General features: G+C 30.6%; 2 protein-coding genes across 5 annotated transcripts in view; one reads left to right on the plus strand and one right to left on the minus strand.

The window, feature by feature from the left end:
• Nucleotides 1–1,046: 1,046 nt before the first annotated feature.
• On the minus strand, nucleotides 1,047–24,551 carry LOC143082525 (fatty acyl-CoA reductase 1-like). Of its 3 annotated transcripts, XM_076258239.1 has the most exons (14): nucleotides 24,456–24,551; nucleotides 19,206–19,453; nucleotides 16,971–17,146; nucleotides 14,346–14,396; nucleotides 10,289–10,361; nucleotides 9,112–9,218; nucleotides 8,652–8,829; nucleotides 7,880–7,924; nucleotides 7,071–7,257; nucleotides 6,543–6,624; nucleotides 5,793–5,882; nucleotides 5,126–5,255; nucleotides 3,389–3,516; nucleotides 1,047–1,760 (listed from the first exon to the last, which is right to left on the minus strand). In XM_076258239.1, exons 2-14 carry the CDS (start codon nucleotides 19,404–19,406, stop codon nucleotides 1,598–1,600), a joined length of 1,611 nt encoding a protein of 536 aa, XP_076114354.1. In that variant the 5' UTR covers nucleotides 19,407–19,453; nucleotides 24,456–24,551; the 3' UTR covers nucleotides 1,047–1,597. The 3 variants fall into 3 exon arrangements, with proteins under 3 accessions (XP_076114354.1, XP_076114355.1, XP_076114356.1); XM_076258240.1 differs by lacking the exon at nucleotides 14,346–14,396; XM_076258241.1 differs by lacking the exons at nucleotides 19,206–19,453; nucleotides 24,456–24,551 and adding an exon at nucleotides 18,668–18,715.
• Nucleotides 24,552–24,671: 120 nt separating this feature from the next.
• The window catches only part of LOC143082524 (uncharacterized), a 59,370-nt gene continuing 57,731 nt past the window's right edge, over nucleotides 24,672–26,310 (plus strand). The window contains exon 1 of one of the 2 annotated variants that reach the window (XM_076258237.1): nucleotides 24,672–24,773. The gene's annotated coding sequence lies outside the window, so the exon portion shown is untranslated. The other variant, XM_076258238.1, reaches the window with a different exon arrangement.

Raw genomic sequence — 26,310 nt, forward strand, 5'->3', positions numbered from 1 at the left:
AAAGACAATTATACAAATACTCTGTTATAATGCTGATAATGAGATGGTGGTGTAAATTTTTCGTTTATTCTTTTAAAACAATCTCATGTGAACAAATAATTTCCTGAAATGGATACGAACTCAATTTTTCTTCAAAAGGATATGGGCTCACAATCTTATAAACTGAACAATTACCATTTGCCATGCATGTACATGTAAGCATGCAATAAAGTTTCAATACAATTTATGTTTGCATTGAAAAATAATTTAAAAAGAGTTTTGTTGTTTTAAAATAGAAACATGTAATATAATCATGTTTAAGAGGCAATATGTGAATAAAAAGCTATGATTACTATAATACAATAGTTTCATAGTAAACAATGCTAAGGATCAATATAAACGAATACATAAATAACTGTGGGCTATTCCATTATACATAAATAACTGTGGGCTATTCCACTATACATAAATAACTGTGGGCTATTCCACTATACATAAATAACTGTGGGCTATTCCACTGTACATAACATATATCCAAAAGTTAGAAAAAAAGGGGTTAATGACACTTATCACTGACATATATTTCTGTTCATGACCTGTGCCATGCAGTTTTAACAATAATACTATGTAACCTGTCTTCTTAGAAATATGCTTCATAATTTCTGGTGTATGGTAAAAGTCAACTGTCTCTTGTTGTGTCAGTGTCTTCTAGATTGTATTGATTAACAAAAGGATTTTTCACACAATAAAGTTGAAATACTTAAAAACACAAAGGTACATTAGATTAAAGACCATGTTTACCATGTATGGTAATAATAAAATGTTTTAAAAAGGCAAGGTTTTGGTTATTGTTAAATGGAATAGCCTTTAGAGAGTAGATATATAAATATAAAAAATAAAGGAAGATATGTAACAAGTAACTAGAAAGACAAATGTATATTGATATACAGATAATAACCAAAGGAAAATATTTCTATTCTCAAAGTATCAACTTATTCTCTTTATTTCAAGACTTTTCCCATTATTCATGATTTCCTTTTTTACAAAGTTATGCCCCTTGAACACCATTTTGATTGATTGACGCTTGTGTAACATTTAGTGAAAAATAATTCAAGCACATTGAGGACAAAACAATATTTTGTTAAGACTAGAATTATTTGGAGCACAAAAGCAAATTAAAATGTCATATTGCTGTATTGACTTTAACATGCTCATCTTTAAAATAATCAACTTCCATACTTTTTTCAATCATTCCTAAATAACAATTAGCTGTAAATGGTACTTTTTAAAGAATATTATGACCTTGGAATAAGCAGCAACATCTTAAGCTATAGGTCATTGTAGGTGAGGGGAATTTCTTTTTAAATAAATAACTGACATACATGTAAAAATAGGTCTTTCCTTATAATAAAAAATCAATGTTTGGTAAGAAAGAAAGACAGTTAATTAAAGTGTTGCCTTGACAATAACCATATCTCACAATTGTCATTCCCTAGTGGAGCTGGATTTGGACTAATACATAAATAATTATTACAAATATTTGTTCCTGGACTTCTGCACTTCTGTTATCTGTATTTCAGCACTATAATCATACATGCTATATAATCTCAATATCGTGTTACCGTCGCACAGCACTCGTTAATCGAAAGAATTTAACAAATTTTGTAACAAGTCCAATTATAAACACCCACAGATTTCTAGCAATGTCACTTCGGGCTACCAGTACCCTCCACAAGGCCACTATCACTACTGTATTGAAAATATATCTTAGGTTTCTCAAGCTACAAAAGAAAAACACAATCGTTAAGCTTAGCTAGTGAATTGCTGTTATTATATGAATATAATAAGATACATCTTTTCTGAAAACCATTTAAAAATACTGTTGCAACTTTTTGCATGTAACTTTTAAAATATTTTGTCTCTTCACAGCTCTAAAGGTAATGTGGTATGATTGCCAATAAGATGTCTATCGAACAAAGGGAGATAATATTTGAGTATAGGTTACTCTGAGCAATAACCATATCCAAAAGTAAGGTATGAAAATCACTATGATAACAAACAAGTTAATCTTTTATGAGTTTTATCAACTAATACTTTATGTAGCTCAAAATTTGAAAGTCTTAAAGAATGAAAAAGATGGAGAAATCTTAAATAAAGAAGTGTACAAATAACAATATGTAGAAAACAAAATTTCCTTGCAAAATCCATGTTATATCACTGAAACCAGATACTTTAATGTCCTGTTGGTATCTTCCGTCCCTTTTTGATCATTCAATGTTTGAAAATCAAGTACATCTACAATCTTTACCTATAGTTCATACCCAATAAAACACTCTCTGAGTCAACAAGTCTTTTGACTACTCTTTTAATTGCCAACAGCCTAACAGAGAGCTAGCAGGTATCAGTTTTAAAGTCTTTGTTGTGACCCAGATGAGACTCAAACAAAACTACTACCATAATTGCTTCCTGCTCAGATTAATAAAGTGAAACCCATTGTTACGGAACCACACAGGGGGAGACAATTCTTCAAGAATTACCAAGTACTAAAATGGTTATATGAATATCAAATTACTGATTTTTTGTTTCATTAATAGATATTATAGCCAGTCTCTGTACTATTGGCTTTATATATCCTGACGGTCAGTATTAATTGGTGTTTATAGCCAATCTCTGTACTATTGGCTATATATATATCCTGACGGTCAGTATTAATTGGTTGGTGTTTATAGCCAGTCTCTGTACTATTGGCTACATATATATCCTGACGGTCAGTATTAATTGGTTGGTGTTTATAGCCAGTCTCTGTACTATTGACTATATATATATCCTGACGGTCAGTATTAATTGGTGTTTATAGCCAGTCTCTGTACTATTGGCTATATATATCCTGACCGTCAGTATTAATTGGTGTTTATAGCCAGTCTCTGTACTATTGGCTATATATATCCTGACGGTCAGTATTGATTGGTTGGTGTTGATAGCCAGTCTCTGTACTATTGGCTATATATATCCTGATGGTCAGTATTAATTGGTGTTTATAGCCAGTCTCTGCAATATTGGCTATATCCTAGTGGTCAGTATTAATTGGTGAAAGATGCAAGCGTGCCAGGAGACAACCATGACCATCAGCAGGAAAACTGACAATTAAAATTGCACTTGAAAGCACCTGTCATGTGCATGATTAAAAACTCACAACAGTGTTGACAAGCTAGTGATACAGTAGTTGAAACTACTTAAACCACTTGGCCACCAAGGCCTCTGATGTATATTTCAGTATATTCTGACATATTACAATGTATTAAGCATTAAATTATAAAGACAGGGTTAACAGTTCTACAATTTGTTGTTTTAGACTGAACTATATTTTTATATGATCTTCATTGTTTTTCTTTAGTGCACATGTACTTACTTTCTGAGATGAGCTTTAGCTGCTGGTAATCCTGACAGATCCTCGTTCAATAAATATTTCTTTGCTCCTAAACAATAAGCCTCTAAATAGGTCGGCCAATGTAGACCTCGTGGATCAAAATAAAATAACTGAAAACACAATTTATATTATATATAGTATATTTTATTATGTCACATTTTCTGTTCAGATAGGTATGTGAACAAAATAAGCACTTTAAAACATACAACAATAAAATAAATGTAATGTTTGTGTGTTACATATGTATTTCCATATAAAAATACTCTTTCAGTCATATATTTTGTTGAATCTTGGTTTATTCTATGGCCGAAATGGTAAAAGATATTTCAAAATGAACCTTTTTACTGCATCTGAGAAAAAATTCACTTTTCATTAGACATGTTAGATAAGAGAGATCTGCATGATTCTGTATAAAGCAGGGGTGTGGAAATGCTATGCCCGACTCGCCCGACTCGTACATTTGAACAACCGGACAAGTATTTATTTTTGTCTGGGTTGCCCGTGGACGAGTAAAAAATTATGAGACAAAGTTCAAAGCCAACAAAAATATAAAATAAATTTAAAATGTGTAAAGATGTTTAATTTATGTAAAAGAAACCAATGGTCAGCGAGTAAAAAATTCAATGTTCATGACGATGAATATTACATAATACCGGATATAGATCGGACAAGCAAGACAAAAAGAGTAATGAGTCGAGTAAAAAAAAACTTAAAAACACAAATGAAGGATAAGGAGTATTAAAAAAAATACGGAAGCGAGAATTTCAGACATCGTGACTATCAGATTTCACCTGGCTATCTAGGATGGAAATTCGGAAAACAAAATTATGTTTTTGTCTTTATATTTATAGATCAAAGGTCAATATTATTTGTTGTCAGAGTGGTAAATAGAAGGGATGCTTTAATTGCCCATTAAGACAATTATATAAAAAAAACAAAGTGTGTCAGTTGAAAGAAACACCAAAAAAATCAATAGTTAATCCATTATTTAATTTTCATTTCTTCACTCACTGTCCTCTAAATTACTTAGTATATCATTATATGTATCTACTGGCTACAATTTTTATTCAAAAACTGCTGCAAAAATGACCTTTACATGTTATTTTATTGGTTGGTTTGCTGTAAGGTTTCTGTCCCATAGACGTTAACCTACTTTCCTATTTTTTTTTTACATTTAAACACATGGATTTCATTTGTTTGTGATGCAAAACAGTGCTAAGAATTATGTATTAGCTAACAATGAAATACTTCAATATTTATTGGAACCATCGGGGCAAGTAACTTTTTTTCCGGACAAGTGAAATTTACAGTAGTACTTGCCCAGGGACAAGTGCCCACAGCAAATATTTCCACACCCCTGTAAAGGGTCTTATAGGCATGATATTGTTTCAGATTAAACATCCAAAATGTCATTTTGGTATGACAACATGTTACGGTTCATCAATAATTGGAAACAAAATCAAAAATTAAATTTTAGAATATTTGTCCAAATTTATGTATAAAACAGACCAGTTCCAGGTTTAAGAAACATCTCATGGTCACCAAAAAGTCCCCTCTTTCAAGCATAAACTTGCTAGTTATGACTTCTGTGGGACATGAGGAATATTAATTGGGTTCATGAAAAATTTGATTTTTTTTTTATGTTCCCTTATATGCCTTTATACATCCTTTTAAGTCATGATGTTTATGATCCCTTTTAAACCTTAGTCTGATACATACCCTTCTATCCTCTGGTGATAGTTTACTTTTTAACATGTCTAAGTTGTTGTACGTCCATTCCCATGAGTGTGTAGTGAAGAATGTTAGTGTTCCCATAGCTCTGTGTAACTTATTGTAGATCTTTACCATTCTACAAAGGTACCAGTATGTATAATTAATTCATTCATAAATGTATAATTGTCAGTTAGCTATCATCAATACCATTTCAAGTTTCTTGGCATATTAGTTTAAGGCTTTGAAATGTAAAAACTGTATGAACTAATCATCAGATCTTCCATTTAAAATGAATGTATGAACAACCAGGAATACAGTGGAAGCCTTACCAAACAAGATGTACTTCAATTATCTTTTTGAATTAAGGCTATTGCACATATCAAATAAACTGCAAATTGATAAAATAATAATTTGAGATGAGCAATCATGCATGTGGAAGTATCTGATATGGACAGAGGGACTGAAGAAAATATTAGATTACCAACTTCTAGAAATGAATCACTACTGACCCATATCATTTACAGTTTGTTTGATGGAAGACTAAATTCAAATGCTTGTAAACTGAAAACAACTATATGTTTTTTGCAATTTCAAATAATTTCAAATAATTTTTTTTCACACAATTTTAAGTTTGAAGAGTTGTTGTAATCATGTGACCTCAAGTTAATCTTACCTTGGTCGTTTTCCAAGCATACAGTAACCTAAATCAGCAAAGTAAGCAGGGATCATATGACTGACAAATATATAATAATCTAGTAGAAACCTGAAATATAATAAAGATATTGATTTATTGATATAGCAGTGAGTCTGCCCAGCAAGCAAAATCATTTAAAGATATTGTACTTTTAAAACGCAAAATGTTATTACTTTTTATTGTTTCCTGTGATATGGGACCAATCAAATTATGTATTTTATCCATTCATCCTAATCTTGTCCTTAATAATGTTAATAATTTTACTATAAAACTGATATGGAACATCATTTCACTATAAATATTCAAATGATATCTTTCTAATATAGACAAATAACAAAACAAACAATTACTGACAAGTCAAGCATTAGTTTTAATGTTTGAATTTTTGATATTCACTGATTTTGGTGGTTTAACTTTTCGTATCCAAAGTAACATAATCAATTTGATAAAAAACAAATTTTCTAGAAAATAAAGAACCACTAACAAAGGATATAAATGGTGTTTTATATGATAGAGATGAACTGGAATCTACTGATTTTACAATTTAATTATCATAAAGATACGTCAACTTCACTTAAATAACTTTTACATTAACTTGGAATATCAAAATATGAAAGAAATCTGTTAACAGAACTTTATATTGAAGAATTGTGACTTCTAAAGAGAATTTGTATTCTGCTCACTTAAATATAAGACTTTGTATGTTTTGCCTGACATAGGAATACATACCCAGATTTAGCTATTGGTGCCTTTGGTCTTCTGAAACAGGAATCTAATGGAACTTTCTTCCAAAAATTCATAACTACATTCTCTAGAAAAAAATAAGTTTAAAATGTATAATTAACTTTAAAAATAAAGTCAAAACCACAGAATTCTGAATTACTATTAATTCCATCTAATGACACATAATCACACTTTCTAAGATGAACTTGTACAACAAGGTCCATGGACAAATTTACTTATTAGCTATTCTTAATTGGATGCACAAATGCATAGACAATGACACAGGAGGCAAAGAATAAATCAATTTTGTTTACATGAATTAAGTGCTATCATTTGTGGTGATTTTTTTGTAGTTTGTATTTGCATCCATTTTGTATACTGCATTTTGTCTCTTTTTTAGTGTGTGGAAAACTCCAGAAGTGTGATATCTTTCAAATTAATTTACAGTGTAAAGGTCAGCTTTTGAAGCTTATATTCATGTTGTTCAAATGTCAATATTAATTTTTCCAAATCATTTTAATACTAGGTACCTACCTATTTCTCCCCATGTGAATGGATTTACAGATCCTGAGGTACTGTGGAATATTGGTACTGTACTTGGCTTGTATACTGCTGTGTACCATGCCATAGTGATCATCATGTTGACTGGTATATCTACTGGAATAATGTCGGCTACACCCATAGCATCACAATTCATGTATCTTAAAATTCCTTTACCAGCCTAAAAAAAAAGCAGATAAACTTCAAATATTGTGCACACTAAAAATTGAAAAAAATATTATGAAAACAACTTTCTTGCACTATCATAACATTACTTACAAATATTTTCATAATAACTATTTGGAATGTAGGAAAAAGTTAAAACTTGTTGCTCTGTAATTTAAAAAAAAACAGTGTTCAAATGTCTTTTTTCTCTGTAAATATTCATTGCCCCAAAAATCAAACTAGAAATGTATATGAGATGTTAATTACAATGCAATTTTTCATATTGTTTTTAATTTTCAGGGGACATAACTCCTGAAAAATAGTTGATCACCACTTTTTTCTATCTTGTACAAGAAATTGCTGATATAAATAAACCAAAGGTATCAATTTCATTAAAGTCATGACAGTGACACCTGAGTATTCCTACATTGTGCTTTTTTCATTTTTCTGGTCCCATTATATGCCTGTCCTTGCTGAAAACCCTGAGTATTCGGACATCCTGCTTAATCTGACATTTTTTCCTGGTCCCCCAGGGTGTGGTAAACACAGGTTACACTGTATTGGTATTAATTGGTTCTTTTTTATTAAACATTGGTTTTTCTTAAATCTTTTTATTTCAAAGCTTATAATAAACTTACTGCCACATAAAGTCCACTTGGTCCGTTAAAGTTATCTATCCAACCCTGAAAATATATAAACAACATTAAATTAAATAATCCAATTTCCAGTAGGAAAGTAACAGTACCATTGAAAATTTCAATATTATGTTACAGATGACACAATCAGCATTGCATTCAACACCTTATTTGAATATTTAAAAAAAATATCAGATGAAATATTGTTACATTTGATTTTAGTTTCGGAAAAAAAATGTTAAATGGTTAATATAGTTTATAATATATATATAATATATAAAGTAAAGTAATTTTCTATATATTTCATTTCTAAGTTGTTTTATTTCTTTCTTTAATTGTATGTGATTGTATATGTAATTTACCTCTTGTTTCACATGTCAATGTGACGGAGTGTTTTTAAAATAAAGCATATTGTATATTGTATTGTTTACTGTTTATTTTGAAACCCATGAGAAAACGTGACATATTTATCACTGAGATCATTTAGACTATCCTCTCAACTTTTCCTGGCAATTTTTCATAAAATCATTTACAAAAAATTACATTATCTCACAGAGTTACATTAATTTTGGAAATACTGATTAAGGAATTTTCAAATATGGTTTTTTGAGTCTTAATTTTACACTCTACTCTTTTCATAAAATATTCAAATATTGATGAAGGTGTAAAAATAATTCTACTATTCACTGGCCAAGTTTTTGCTGAGTACAACCAACTTAACATATGACCCTACATTTCAAATACATCTGCTTTGTGAACTGGACAAATTACTTACAGGAAATGGCTCCTTCCATGAAGCACCAACGATTGAAGGACGTAAGATTGCTAGAGGTAGATTTGACCCTTCCTTTATCAACAAATGTTCCGCAAGCTGTTTTGTGAAGGTATATGTATTGGGTTTGTCACCAATCAATTTTGAAGTAATTTGATCAAGCATCTCATCATCCAGCCAGCTATCAATAGAAAAAAAGATATTTAAATATGATTTTTTTTTAATTAATAATTATTGTTTATTGCAAATAGACCACCTGTGCATCAATTATAGAAATTTTACTTCTAATTAACCTCTGATTGCTTGTCCTGAATTCAATTGGCTATACTTCAACATTTGTATTAGATTTTGAACATTTCACAAATTCACAATGAAATTTGACCTTGAGTATCACTGGAGACATTAAGTGTCGAAATGTGCATCTTGTGCATTAATGTTAAAAGTGTGAGTGTAATAAACTTACTCTAAAGCATCTATGAGTTTCTGTGGTTCAACACTAGGTTGGTAAACCATTTCTTCTATGAATGGTCGATCACAATTAGCATATGCTGTTGATACATGAACAAACACCTGAAAAACAATTGATAAATTTAAGTAACAGTCACAAAAATGATGTACAAAACAGTCATAAGAACTTAAGCTTGATTTACTATAACCATTCCACATAAACAATCATGGTAATAAAAAACAATGTTATTGACCCTATTATTGTCCAATGCAGACATCTTTTACATTTGGGTATTTCAAATCTAATCTTTTATGGTAATATTCTTCACAAAGCACAAAAATGTTGGCATTCATTTCAAAAGCTAAGAAAAAACTTTAAAAAGACTTAGTAATAAGGGATATATTTCCTATACTGTTGTCAGGTCATAAGATGGCATATGTTGGCTTTAATATTGATTCACTTATCATGCTTATAGGATCTTTGCATTGGAAATACACCTATTTATTCTAAAACCAGTTGTTGGCATGATACAAGTTATGTTCTTTTCATATATTGTATGATGGTATGATACTAAACCTCTAACGGGAGGGATTGTACTTGATTTTCATATGAGGCAGACATAATTTTTTAATCAGTTTAATTGAGGTCTGAAGCTGGCATGTCAGTATTTGTTGATAATATTTTGTTAATTTATGTACCATTGTCATTTTGTTTATTTACTTTTGTTACCTATTCTGACATCGGACTCAGACTTAAATTGAGTTTTACTTTCCATATTGTTGTGTGTATGTTTTTTCTACATTGGTGTAAGAGAGGGTTGAGATTTCACAAAACATGTTTAACTCCACTGTATTTTTACACTTGTCTCAAGTCAGGAGCATCTGGCCTTTGTTAGTCTTGAATGTTTATATTTTTAGTTCATTCATATATTTCAGAGTTTAGTATGACTTCCATTATCACTGAACTAGTACACATTTTTGTTTAGGGGCCAGCTGAATCACGCCTCCAGTTGCTGGATTTTCTCACTATGTTGAAGATCCATTTGTGTCCTTTGACTGTTTTCTGCTCTTTGGTCCAGTTATTGTCTCTTTGACACATTCCCCATTTCCAATCTTAATTTTATAAATTATTAAACATACAGCCTTGACTTGTAAAATAACATTTTAAGGTAACGGTTTGAAATAATACTTACTTCTAGTTTCTTAAAGTTATTACACAGTTGAATCATTTTTCTTACTCCTAAAACATTCATTTCCATGGCAACTCTGAAACAGGATATAATCTATTATCATCAGTATCAACAAAACAGACGGAAACCAGACTCACTTTGAAACCTGGGTAAAAATTTCATACTTGCTACTTACAATAACACTAAAGTAAAAGCCCTGTATTGGTCAAATTTATCAGAGACTGTCAAACATATTTCATGTTCCTTTTCTTTTATGTTATAGTTTTGAGAAAATTTGTTAAAAGTAATGGCAAAGTGATAGCATTGTTTAAAAATAAAGTATTATGGTCATAATGGTGCAACAGTTGTAAATAATGCTTAAAGAAACTGAAAAAATCTACATTTCATGATTGAATATGTATTGGAGATACAATGGATCAGTGTTAGTCTGTTAAAAAAATACCTCAAGCCCCCTTATCCATTGTGTCTCTCAATTAAATCATTGTACAACTTTTCCAAAATCCATATGTATTTATATTAATTATACCATATTGTAAGTAATTTCTGAATATATAAACACTCTATTCTCTTGAATATTACAGGAACATAAATATTTATTATTAGAAGTATACAATTGTGTGGATGATTTTAATCTAGACAGAAATGAATAATGATTTGAATGAAATTACAATGTAAAGACATTAAAGACATGATTAAGAAATTTGACCATTTATAAATGACAAAAAAAGTTAATTAGAACAAATTCTCCAGTAAAAATGTAATATTACTGATAGAAAAAATATTTGAAGGTGTTTAATTATTAATTTACACTTATTTCATTTATAAACATGTAAAAATATAAAATGTTCTTAATTTCTTTTAAATTATATGAACCAGATGATAATTATCAAAAAATCGTGATACATTCTTGTTGCAAAAATATCAGTGATAACAGAAACAAAAAGTAACAAGAGGCTCTAAAGAGCCTGTGTCGCTCACCTTGGTCTATGTGAATATTAAACAAAGGACGCAGATGGATTCATGACAAAATTGTGTTTTGGTGATGGTGATGTGTTTATACATCTTACTTTACTGAACATTCTTGCTGCTTACAAATATCTCTATCTATAATGAGCTTCGTCCAGTAGTTTCAGTGGAAAATGTTAGTAAAAATTTACAAATTTTATGAAAATTGTTAAAAATTGACTATAAAGGACAATTACTCCTTAGTGGGTCAATTGACCATTTTGGTCATGTTGACTTATTTTTAGGTCTTACTTTGCTGTACATTATTGCTGTTTACAGTTTGTCTCTTTCTATAATAATATTCAAGATAATAACAAAAAACAGCAAAATTTCCTTAAAATTACCAATTCAGGGGCAGCAACCTAACAGCGGGTTGTCCTATCCATCTGAAAATTTCAGGTCAGACCGATCTTGACCTGATAAACAAATTAACTCCGTCAGATTTGCTCTAAATGCTTTGGTTTTTGAGTTATAAGCCAAAAACTGCATTTTACTCCTATGTTCTATTTTTAGCGGTGGTGGCCATTTTGGTTGGATGGTCGGGTCACTGAACACATTTTTTAAACTAGATACCCCAAAGATGTTTGTGGCCAAGTTTGGATTAATTTGGCCCAGTAGTTTCAGAGGAGAGGAATCTTGTAAAAGATTACTAAGATTTACGAAAAATTGTTAAAAATTGACTATAAAGGGCAATAACTCCTAAAGGGTCAAATGACCATTTCGGTCATGTTGACTTATTTGTAAATCTTACTTTGCTGAACATTATTGCTGTTTACAGTTTATCTCTATCCATAATAATATTCAAGATAATAACCAAAAACAGCAAAATTCCTTAAAATTTCCAATTCAGGGGCAGCAACCCAACAACGGGTTGTCCGATTCATCTGAAAATTTCAGGGCTGATAGATCTTCAGCTGATAAACAATTACACCCATGTCAGATTTGCTCTAAATGTTTTGGTTTCAGAGATATAAGCCAAAATCTACACTTTACCCCTATGTTGTATTTTTAGCCTTGGTTGTTTTGCCGTGTTACCGGACACATTTTTTAAACTACATACCCTAATGAAAGATTGTGGCCAAGTTTGGTTAAGTTTGAAACAGTAGTTTCAGAGGAGAAGATTTTTGTAAAAATTAGCAGATGACGCCAAACAACGACGACGGCAAAAGTGATGAGAAAAGTCTTAAAAGTAAAAACAATGAATTTAACTACAGACGTTAATTCTTTAAAACATAATTTACTTCAAGGAAAGAGTACAAACCCCAGTCATTGCAAAACCTAAAGTTATGTTTTTAAGTAATTAAGACAATTCAAATGGGTTAAATTCTTTTTTTTCATAGAACCAACTTTTACAAGTGGTAGATTCCAAAGAACACAGCTGTTATGGGTTAATTGAAATTCCATCTTTAGAAAAGTCATGTGTAGTAACTGAGAACAGTAATCTGATTTTTATAGTTCCTGAATTTTTCATGTAATGTTTTTTATCTAGATCAATGAAAATTAATATCTCAATATATATTTTCAAATGAACAAATAGAGAGCAAGCTACTTTAAAGACAACAGATATCAAAAACTTCTGTTACATTTGAAAATCACAGTAATAAAGAAATAAATGTCATTGAATAAAAGTGGAAGAAAAAATCCTGAATCCTATCTATGATTACTATATACATCTATAAAAGAGCGACTAAATCCACAAATAGCAAGATCACTCTGCAAGATAATTCAATGATTAGTAGAAATGATCTAAATAAAATAATGTGTTATTTTCTAACATGTTAGTTAAATGAAGCAGAGCAAAAAAAAAAAATCTGTCACCCAAAATTTAAAAAAAAATTTTACAATAAAAAAAAAAATGTTTCTTAACCATGTTAACATCAGTAGATATGCAAATACAATCTATCAGATCGTCATCATAGTATTATGTTTGTCAAATCTAAATATTTGTTTTCTATTTACATTTTCCCATTGACAAAAATCATGTCATCAATTAACAAATTAACATGTTCCAATAAATCATACATGTAGGTTACATGATTATTATAATGAATGACAGAAATATTTGCGTGCAGGCATTTAAAACATGTTGCAATCTAATAATAACTAAATAATAAACATCAATAATCATCAATCAACATGAACTAAATAAAGGTCTTTAGACAAACCTTCTATAGACCTAAGGTCTTTAGACAAACCTTCTATAGACCTAAGGTCTTTAGACAAACCTTCTATAGACCTAACATCAATTTTGATTGAACATGACGTCGCTTACTGACTTATTAGGGATAAAATTTAACAAGAGCGCAGAAGCCCTTATCTTGTGGATTCATTTTTTTTCGTGGGTACCAATTGCAATTTTTGTGGATTGAGGAAAACTAACATTTTCTTGGATAACTGAGTTCATGGTTTTGCCAAAGTCTGCATACATTATTACATGCCTATAGAACACTTGTAATTTCTTGAACATTTAAAATCGTGTTTAACATGTTTAACCTGTACCTATGAAATTCGTGAAAATTGCATTGAATTGGTCCCACACAAATAATAATAAATCTACAGAAGTCTATTTGCCAATTCACTATTTGATAGTGTTGTAAAAAACTTTACAAACAAGTTGATTCCCTTTTCAAGTTTTGTAGTCTGGTTGTATACCCGGCAAATTACACTGCTGCCTAGATACAAAGCATAATAAATTAGCATTTTTACAAATTTTAAATAAAAAATAACTATTGATATCGGACAATGTTCGAAGGTTTTAGCTTAACAAAATATTATATATATGAAATTTACAAACAATAAGCATAGATTAATTTTTGTTACTTCTCCAAGATCCTTATTTTCAATGAAATTTATGTAATTTATGTCTCTTCAAAGGGAAACAACTGATAAATGGATTTTTATTTACAGGGTCAAATACAGAATTGGCAAATGAACTATTGGGCTTGTATATATCTCTGATTTTTATAAGCATTTTGTTTTATAAAGGTATATTACAGCAGCATGGCAAATAATGTTGAAATTTATCCCTGTATTTTAAGTGCAGCTTTTCTTTTACCTTAATGCAGAGCCTGATTTGGCACTGCTTGAATCTATTTCCTCACTGTTACTGAAAATACAGGTATATTGTGCTAATGAATATGACATTAACCACAGGTACAATACACAATATATCAAGCAATAACATGTAGCTTTATGCTATTCATATATATATACACCTACCTACTAAATATATATATATTGAATGAAAGCATGTTCAAATGCCATAACACACAAACGTCTACATGTACAAAAGCTGACTTTTATAACAGGTATCATTGCATGACTTCTGGCAGGACTTAAGCTATATCTGTTGACACTGCTTACCAACAATGGTTAAAGAAGATTAACATTTACAGACAAACAACAAACATATACTGTACACAGATGAATCACATGTCTGTTCAATCAGTAAAACGTTAAAAGCTATTTTGTACTTAATTTTTGTGGATGTTTGAATTTATCAATATGGTGTTTCATACATATTGAAATGTTTCATGTGACTATGGGTATGTTTGTGTGGTTAGTTATACTGTATTAAGGGCATACGATACAGTTACAGGGAAGGTAATGACGTTGCTAACGTAAAATGTTATTTTCGCGACGTCAAACTATGACATATCGGGAAAAGATGCATTTTTCGACTGATTTTTATCATTCAAACTGATTTAATTTGAAAACGAGTGCATGGACCCCTATTTTTTTAAACAGCAATTAGTTTCATTTTGCAAGGAGATTATGTGACCAAAATTTTATAAAACTGTAAATAGCGCAATTTTTTTAATTTTGATAAACATGCAGCAAAAAATGACGTTTTTTCCTCTATTCATGAACATTTGATAAATATAGAGTTATTTCGGAATAAAAATTACATAATTTTCAATGATACTTATAAAATACAGAAATTACCGATTATTTAACAAAAAACAATTTGTGTTTATCTTTTAAAGCAAAAAAGTTACGTCGTTCTTTCGAAAAAGAAAATACGGACATAAATCTGAATTTTGAGCAAATATACAAAATTTCAACCTCATTTTACTCAAAAAGTAGCACATGAAGGTATATTTTTTATGACATATTTGATTTAATCAGGTAAAAAATAGCCTATATGCAAATTTTCATCAACTTGTAAATACAGGTTCAAAACTGTATCGTATGCCCTTAAGTGTATTTATTATCTAGATTGATTCTTATTACAAGTATTATGTGCTTTTTCCCATATTCTTTTGAGCACAACTGATCGTGATAAGATCCTCAACTTGAAGTCAAATTTGTTTGAATCATTTATAAGTTGTAGAAAATTTGGGGAATTTATAATGGTTTCCATATATACATGCATTGGTCTGATACATGTAAATTGTTGAAGACCACACACAGGGACTTCTTTATATCATTTCAAGATGTACTTTTGTTGTTGCTCTCTTTTTGATATAGTTAGTCTATTTATTTGGTTTACATATATCAAATATCTGTTACTCAGTTCCCTAGTGTCCAGTAAATTGGTTCTACTGATGACATATTGGACTATGATATCCATTTTATCATTTTATTTGTGTATTTGTTATGTCTTTTATTTTTGTGCAAACATTCATATCAAGTCAGGAGTCTGTAATTAAGTAGTTGTTGTTTGTTTATGTGTTACATATTTGTTTTTCATTGATTTTTTGTACATAATTATGGTTGTTAGTTTTCTCGTTTGAATTGTTTTCCATTGTCTTTTTGGGGCCTTTTATACCTGACTATGTGGTATGGGCTTTGCTCATTGTTGAAGGCCTTACGGTGACCTATAGTTGTAAAGTTCTGTGTCATTAGGTCTCTTTTGAAGAGTTGTCTCATTGAAGATCATACCACATCTTCTTTTTTATATATACCCAATACTGTGTACTAGTTAATCAGAGTGATAATCAAGAGTCACAATGTGCATGTTATAGCTTTTAAGGCATACATGAAGCCAAGACCATGAAAGCCATACACAAATGGAGGAGAAATTCATACAATAATGTATACAGCTAAATAGCCTACAGTGGCTTAAGACTTATACATATCCCTTTCCAAAAACTAATTTCCAGAACCATGAATTTACATGTAACCCCAAGTTTTTTCCCATTCAAGAAAGTTTGAATGGTTCCAATCAATTAAGGGAATCAATGACAATTAATCAGAAAAATTAAATAATTTTTTAACAAGACAAATTCACAAACATTTTCTGTTTTATAATTGACAATGTTTGAGTTGAGTTACCAATGTATTGGAAGCAAATTAAAGTTTCAACTATGTGATTTGGGAAATATTAAAATTGGATATTCAGAATAAGAGATTTTTACTTTATAAAATATTTAGTTGCATTAAAATTCTATTAAATATCCTTTGAGAAACATATCATGTTGAAGTTCATAGCAATTAATGTACTTCACTAAACCAGCAGAACTTATAAGAAATTATTATTTCCAGTTGGGTTCATGATTCTGGAAGGCCTGTAGCTAGCTACATGCATGACATGTACATGTGTTATATAGAAACACTTTTCACCATGTTCTCATTCATTTAAAATCTATTACCTTTATATCACAACCAAATAGTCTACTATAACCTTGGGTGGTCTGTATTCAAAGATTATGTTAAATCTTAATGGTATATAACATACCTAAGAGGTTCATCGAATCGTATTGTAGCAGCACTATGGAACACAATGTTGACATGGTTCTCCAATAACTCCACATTCTCTTCACTGATACCCAGACCTTCCTGTGTTATATCACCATGGATGGGAATCAGCTTTTTGTCAAAGTTTGGATTTTCAGCTCGGACTTTGTCAAATACCTGGAAAAAGTGAAATAATGTTTCTTAATATTAAATTAAAGAGATGTTGTATGATGGACTGTGTAAAAATACGCACAACAAACTTAAGATTGAACAAAAACACACATGGTGTTCAATTCCAGTAAAGGTAGATACATTATATTACAAATATGCCTTAATTTTGTGTCTTATTTGGATTTATGTTTTAGTTTTTAAAGGTCTTCTTGTAATCGTATTGTTAAATGCAGCATGCTTTTATTCAAATGCCTCAAATTTAACCGAAGATATATTTACATGATGTACAATGTACATGTACATGCACAACAACCTAATACACATTCAGTCAATCTTTTGTCTATAGTTCTACCATGTATGTAAAAGAATCTAGTACCATCAATTTTTATTTCGAATAAGCAATTGAATTGTCTTTTATTGAAATACAAAAAGACAGACAGCTGATATTGATTGTAAAAGATTTAAAATACATTAATTATGTAAAGGTACAAACATTAACCTTGAATATAATACATAATTGATCATGATGGTGTATATTTATTTAATCCTTAAACAAATTGAAAAGATTTTAAATTTTATAATCTGATCAATAAACATGATAAATATATATCATACATTGTTGTACATAGATATATATAGTCATTTATGTACACAAATGTAAGTTAATGTAAGTAGATCAATAATTTAAAAGACAAAATATTTTTGGCAATTTCACAAGTTATGAAATTATTACACACAATATTAATATTTTTGTAATATGAATAAAATAAGATATGTGTAGGTAAACATCAATAAAACACATACATGTACATTTTTTGTATGTACCCAACAAGACAATAAAATAAAACATTTAAGGTGATCCAGGGATAACTAACTCTGGTCCCATTTTCATTTTAGTTCTGTTTTCAAAACAATGCAACTGCTTGGACAAGTATCTTGAAATAAGAGTTAGACAAAATAATTTGTTCATTTAAACATGTTAAAGGGTCTTATCAATTGAAAAAAAAGATTCATGTAGTCATGTATGAGTGTTGCTGGAAGATCTTTGGCATTTTTTGTTAAATTTAGTAAATTTTTCACAACATGGGAAATTTATCCCTTGACATTTTGTCATGCTTGTTGGACATTTGTTTATAAGACCATTTCTTGACCCCTTTGATGTTTTGGCTTTTTGTGTTATTTGGTGGAAGCCTCTTTGTTGTATATTCAACACCTCTTTACTAATACTCATAATAACCTCTTTACTAATACTCATAATAACAAGACAGTAAGGTCTACAGATGTTTCAAACATTTTTGTCACTCTCCACATGTATGCATATTAATTTTTGTTTACTTACAGGACACTGAGAGGTTTCCTGCATGGGAGACCCATTGACATAGCAGAGACTGAGATTTCTATCTTAGTGAACACATGTACATATACATGTACATAAATACATTTGTAAATGTGAGATTTCTGTCACGTTAAACATATAAACTTACTAATGACTGTGAGATTTCTGTCACGTTAAACATATAAACTTACTGGAGACTGTGAGATTTCTGTCACGTTAAACATATAAACTTACTGGAGACTGTGAGTTTTCTGTCACGTTAAACATATAAACTTACTAATGACTGTGAGATTTCTGTCACGTTAAACATATAAACTTACTGGAGACAGTGAGATTTCTGTCACGTTAAACATATAAACTTACTGGAGACTGTGAGTTTTCTGTCACGTTAAACATATAAACTTACTGGAGACTGCGAGATTTCTGTCACGTTAAACATATAAACTAACTGGAGACTGTGAGATTTCTGTCACGTTAAACATATAAACTTACTGGAGACTGTGAGATTTCTGTCACGTTAAACATATAAACTTACTGGAGACTGTGAGATTTCTGTCACACTTACTGGAGACTGTACGATTTCTGTCACGTTAAACATATAAACTTACTGGAGACTAAGATTTCTGCATTTGTTCTGTCATGGTGAACACATATATACATACATATGTAAATTGTAATTATCCCAAAATGTAAGATTTGTATTACATTAATAAACATATATAAACTTACTGGAGACTGTGAGATTTCTGTGATCCTTTGATGACAGTCTTGAGATTTCTTAGGTCGAACTAATAAATACAGATTTCCAACATTAGGACAACTCCTTAACAGTTTTTCTAACAGGACTTTGCCAATAAACCCTGTTGCTCCTGTTATGAAAACATTTTTATCTGTATAATACTCTGATACTGTAGGGTGAAGTGATGCCATCTTTATTTGTAAACCAGTTATATCTATATCTGCAAGAATGTTAGAACCTGTAAAAATCAAAATACTATGAAATATCTACATTTGAGAATGCCCAAAACGTAAGCACTGAAAATGATTCAACTTACTACAAAGCATTAAAAGAGATAATAGTCCACGTCTGAACTAGCATGACTAGAGTAGTTCATCAAATTGTTCTTTTGTCATGTTCATGTACAATGTATATCCTCAAATTATCAAATTTTGTATGTCATCAAAATCAATGCTAAAATATTAAAATGTTTGTAAAGATCTACTGTACATATTCCCTAAGAACGATAAACCTGTATGTAATATTTAAAGAAAAAGTAATTGTCATCATATTTGTTTTACAGCTCAAGACTTTGACTTTTTAGATTTTTGTGTTATTGGGTTGCTGTCTGTTTGAGAACACCACACTTCTTTATATTCAGTTTGTTTAAGTTGAATTTAAAAAGATTAAGTTTAGATGACCACCTAGATTAAATAGGAGCATGTTTCCTAATTAACCTTAGGGTTTGTAATAGAAACCAATGATGTGAATTTCTTCAGATCTTTCTGAAATATATCCAGGATTATTTTTACAGTTCGTTCTTCTGTTGTACTGTTACACCACTGTACCAGGTAAAGGGAGGGTTGGGATTCTGCTAACATGTTTAACCCCGCCACATTCTGTATGTACATGTATGTGCCTGTCCCAAGTCAGGCCCTGTAATTCAGTGGTTGTCATTTGTTGATGTGTTACATATTTGATTTTGGTTCATATTTTGGACATAAACAAGGCCGTTAGTTTTCTTGTTTGAATTTTTTTTTCATTTGTCATTTCAGGGCCTGTTATAGCTGACTATGCGGTAACAGTTTTGCTCATTGTTGAAGGTCGTACAGTGACATATATTTGTTAATTTCTGTGTCATTTATTTGGTCTCTTGTGAAGAGTTGTCTCATTGGCAATCATACCACATCTTCTTTTTCATAATACGTACATAGAAACAACAGGCAGAGCCTGTCTCTATCATAATACATGTAACTTGACCATACATGTACTTACAATGACTTAGGTAGCCCACCATGAAATAATCAAAAACAATTAACATGTGTTGTTTCCTTTCTAGGAAAATGACAATAGGAAATTCAATAAGAAGTCCTACTTGTTATTCCGCTGTACGGAAGAATATATAGGAAGTTCATTAAAAAAGTACATGCAATTTTTATGAAAATTTACATGTACAACTGCACTTTATACTTATTATTGTAATACATGTAGACCCTGTTTATAATCAGTGTTATGTAAAATCTGTTGAAACTTCAGTATACAACACTGTTCAACATGTTCTAGTGACAAGGTGTTTTAAAATAAAATGCATATGTTGTAGAACAGTAACATGATCACACTACAATCATAAACATACATCTATTTTAGATGTAATTCAGTGTTAAAACTATAATATTGAATATGAGTGACAAAACATAACATCAACCTCTTCATTATGAATATTCTGGTAACTGATAATATTGGGAACTTCCACTACATGTACTGTAGTGTAAAAACCAAAATCAAAACTTTGACTGCATTAATATTCAATTCAGAAGGTTACACCAAGAAATCTTATAACATGTATAACAAATTGAACCAGGTGTTCCGCAGGGCACAGCTTTATACAACCGCAAAAGTCAAACCCTGAACAGTTTGGGCAATTATGGACACAATATTCAAGATTGATACAGCTCTGAATTTGAATAGGGTTCAAATTTTTTACATAATATGGGTTTCTGACACAAAACAAATGTCAAGATCTTACAAATCTATTGCCCAATATTGTGCAATTAAAGATTTCTTCTTCAAACTTTTCAAAAATTTGGAATTTGTGAAATTTGGAGAATTTTTTTTTTGAAAACTTCTACTACCCCCCTTTTTTAGCAATTAGTCCAAAATCTGACATTTTTTATACATTATTTACAAGAAGTGTATGAGAGGTAAATTTAAACATACCTAACATGTATGTTAAACGTTTCAGAATTACCTCCCTTACACTGCTTTTAAATTGTCTTAATTGTCCATTGACCAGAAAAACCTATTTCGGTCTTCCCCCTTTTTTTGCCCTTAATTTCAAAACATTTTGAGCCATAACCCCTCAAAGTCAATACTGACCATCCCTTCATTGTATGGAAACTTGTGGTACAATTTCAGAGAGATTCATACTCTTAAACACAAATTATTGTTTGAAAACTACAAAAATGCTTATTTTGGGCCCCTTTTTGGCCCCCGATTCCTAAACTATTGGGACCATAACCTCCAAAATCAATCCCAATCTGCCTTTAGTGGTATTGAACCTGCTGGTAAAAATTTATAGAGATACATTCACTAAAACTTAAGTTATTGTCTGGAAACTAAATGCGTCTTCGGACGATGACGATAACATGATACATTTAGCAACAATATACGACACAAAATTTATTTTGCGGTCGTATAAAAATTCCCTTAACTTGTATCTTATCTTGATTTTTTTTTCATGCACTCACGTGCACTCTTTCTGCTGAAAATAATATGTGTGTACAATGGTGTTTATGTATTGCTATTTTAATACACCAATCTTGAGTTGTTCTTTTTGAATGAGTTACAATGGTTGAGTCTTGATCCAGCGTCATTTGGCGTAAACAATTTCAACTAACAATCATTTCTTACTGTGATGTCATAACATAAGCATTGTGACATGGGAAAGTGCAGGAATTCTACATTGACCAAAACCACAGTGATTGGTAGCAAACACATACTACACATTTAAATCCAATCTTTGTAAAGAATTTTATCACAGAAAAGTTAACATGTGGTCTAAGAAAAATATTCTTTTAAATTGAAAGTTAGTCATGTTGGTTGTCAAATCAGTTTGTGGCTGCATTTAATGATGGGTAATTGTTTTGGGTATCTCACAAACTGAATCTACTGCAGAGGTACCATACCTCAAAGAACGTTGTGTCAGTAAATTTCATTCCAATGTCATGAATGTGTTGCAACATAATGTTCTGTACTATTAGATTGACTTAATGTCTGTGTCATTTTGGTCTCTTGTGGACAGTTGTCTCATTAGCAATCATTCCACATCTTCTTTTTTATATTAAGTTCCCAGTTACAAATGTGTAAAAAAAATAAAACTGGTTCAATGGTTGATAAAATGTAGTGTTGACTTGAAACACAACTGATAAGACATACATGTACAAAGTAACTCTGCAAATTTGTACTATCTATCTTACTATAGTTACAGTTCAGTTTTTGCTTTTATCAGGCTAAATACCTTTAATAATTTTTTCATGAAGGGCATTTTATATATGACACATACTACATGCTCAATGAAGGCTTGGCTTCAGTAGTCCCTGTGATCTTTTGTAAAAGTGCAATGATCTCTGGTCAATTTGATAACATGCAAAAATGATATCAACTGTTACTGATAAAATTCTCTGATAAAACTATCAATATGTTCAGTTTCTTACCTACTTTAATGACACAATGTCAGATTTGATTTGAAGGTCAAATATATTACAATAAACAAATAAGCCTAAAGGGCATTAAATAGTGACACATATAGAAACAGAAGTGACTCTTAATATGAATAATTTATTGATGTTAGCCCTTTTAAACCCCCTTTTTTGGGGTCATGTTTGATGGTAAAATTGTTTGTTTTAAGGCTAATTATAGTTTGATAATCATGATAATGAAAACATGAATATTTTCATGCCTAGTGTGGAAACTGATTAATAAATTTATAGAGATATTTCCAGATTAAACCAAAAATAAAATATTAGGGAATTCCTAGTTAAAAAAAAAAATGTACAAAATGTATATTTGAGAGGTTTCCAGATTAGTTTTTTTTAATATTGGTAAGTTTTAAACACAAATCTTGGAATGGGTACTGAAATACATGTAACTTAACAATATACATGATATATTTTATAAATACCAGGCTTAAACAAACTGTACATTGTAAAAGGAAATTCCTTTTAATTAATCCCATTATTTTAAATTTTATCTTACATTTATAAACATGATAAATGGGAACTTTTTATACTATGCAGATAATACCTGCATTTTACTTTTCAAATAAATAAAATAATATAATTATTGTTTTCTTTCCCTTACAGATCAGATTTATCAATCTGGCCCATTTAAAATGTACTCCAGACATACCAGATCACTGTAGAAATATGTACAATGTCATCTAAATAATGGTGCTGCAAATGATTTAAAAAATATCTTCACATGACATGTTAGAGAAATGGTTTCTGACCCTGCTTCATTTTTTCTATAGCAAGTTAATAATGAATCATTCAATCAACATTACTGAGTAATACATGCTATACAAATCCTTGGTAATACCATTAGCCAAGTCTTGTGTTTAAGAGAGGGGCGGAATGACCTTTCTTCTGGGATTCCAGGAATTACACTTACCAGGACTCAGGATATTTAACTAATTTTTTGGGGATCCAGGAAAGATTGGTTTATTTTTTTTTCAGGAATTCAGTTTTTAATTTTAAAGGAATTCATGTCCCCCCCCTTTTCTAGCAGTTGGCACCCCACCCCTCGTGAGCTCTTTACAATCTGAAAGTAGTGTGGGCAACATTCCCTGAAATGTTGATGAGCAAACTCTATTCACAATATTTATCAACAAGCAACATAATAGAAAATATTTAATAATCAGCTTGCACAGATGCAACACTAGCAACAAGAAAAACATTGTGACAAGGGAGACAACTCTAGTCAAAACATACAAGGAATTTTTTGCATGTTTTTAGCAAAGAAACAGTTTTGTCATGAGTGTCAGTCGTTGTAGTTATGTATTTGGCTGGTAAAGTTTAATAATATGATCGTTTGCGGACGTTGAATGTTACAATGAAAATTAAAATAAATGAACCGGTGACGATGACCCAACCCACTTACCAGACACACGCTTTTTATCGTCCCAACATGATTTAAAACCCAACTCCCTCGACATTTGTCTTTCTCAAGTCCTTCTTGATTCATTAAACTTGTTGTATACTTACTGTCTGTTTATTTTCATTCTCAATTTAAGCTTTTTGGCATGGTTTACTGAAGGGATACCCCAACATCAGAGTTCAGAGTTCAAAAGGAAAGTTTGTAATGCTAGATCCACTCTGATTGGTTAATGTTCATGAAACCACTGCATGGATTTCCGTAAAACTTCGGTAATTTCCGTTCTATCGGTAATTTATATGAAAAATGCAGAGACACACATTTATTCGGGCTTCTCTAGAGTTTTCTTAGATGTTAAGCAAAACAAAATGTCAGCTTCCAGTGAATGACGTTCTATATATAAAAACATCTAAATATTTATACAAATCGTAATTACAACTTTTCATATATTCACACTGGGACTGTTATATGTTATAGTAGTCCCCAAATCTATGACTATGTCACCTTAAATTAATTATGTCAATCATGTTTTGTGACATGAATGAAATAAACAATACAAACAGCACACCTGCATACTGGTACCATAATTTAATTTCTTCCTCTGTACCTTTGAACTTTATACCTATAATGGCCATATACAGTTTTCAATTGACATAATCAAAGCAACAAAATTATCATACGTATGTTGAATAAATTATGATTTACCAAACTTTTGTCTCCTTCAAAAGAACCACCAGTCCTTGCCATTGACGCATGAATAGAAAAGTAAAAAGGGCCAAATCAGGAACATATATATTGACAAGTTGTGACACTTCCTTATTGTTGTAGATTTCATTATTGGTTCATAGTCAATAAAGACACAATATAATGCTGAACCAGACATGTTAAAAAATTACTCTCTATTATTGGGGGGTAGGAGGGGTCCTGATTCCGAAATTCCAGACTTAAAAACATGAAATCCCGAAATTCTGGACTTAAAAACATGAAATCCTGAGGTCCGAAATTCAAAAAAAAGAATTCCTGGATCCCGAAAGGATCAATCCCAAACCCTGAGCTTAAAAACACCCGATCCCGGAGTATAAAAAATTGCTTCGATTTTATTCCATAATTCATTATAACACACTTTACATCAAACAAACCATATTTATTTTGTTTATTTCATATGACAATATATATCTACTTTAAAGTTTTTAAAAATGTTTTGATGATTTAAATTTTGCAGCAGTCAATATATTGAGCAATTCCTATAGTCAGTCAGACTAACAAAATTCATTAACGTTGCAAAGTCTCTTAAATTTATCAATTTTATACTGAAAAGCCTATAAGATTCATTTTCTGTTATACATAGTGTTCCCAGGCCAAACAAAGTACAAAGTTTAGGAGCACAAAGGACCCAAATTATTTTCCACATTCTTAGCCGAATACAGCTAAGGTTACAATTTAATGTATCTTTCCCTGTGGTAGAAAATCCTTAGTATTTAAAAAAAATGTAAAGTTTGGAAACAGTTAAATTATAATTATCATCATATCTATATTATAATTTCTAACGCTGAAGTTCTGACTACTGGGATGGTGATACCCTTGGGGAAGTACTTCCTTTTTTTCGCCAATGTTAGAGGTCTACAAGCATACATTTCTTCATAGATTAAGCAAATTCAATGGTTGATTAGTAAATTACTGGCCTCAAACTAGAAAAAAAAGAGGTTTTCTAAACAATTTAATTTCTTGCAGTCTTGCTCAATCATGTTGATCATGTTGATTCATCACTCCAATCTAGTAAATATCCTTAAGCTTAATTGTACATCATGTTTGAATTCGCTTGGTCAAATAAGAAATAAAGCCATTACCATGATAAACCTATTGGAAATGGAGGCCTAGAGAAACAACTCAAACTGAAATTACATCCTGTCAAAACATATTGGATTATCCTTCTAATTTTTACATGAACTGTTACTAGTAAAAGTC

This window comes from Mytilus galloprovincialis, chromosome 7 (genome assembly GCF_965363235.1).
Source record: "Mytilus galloprovincialis chromosome 7, xbMytGall1.hap1.1, whole genome shotgun sequence".
NCBI classification, from domain to species: Eukaryota; Metazoa; Mollusca; class Bivalvia; order Mytilida; family Mytilidae; genus Mytilus; species Mytilus galloprovincialis.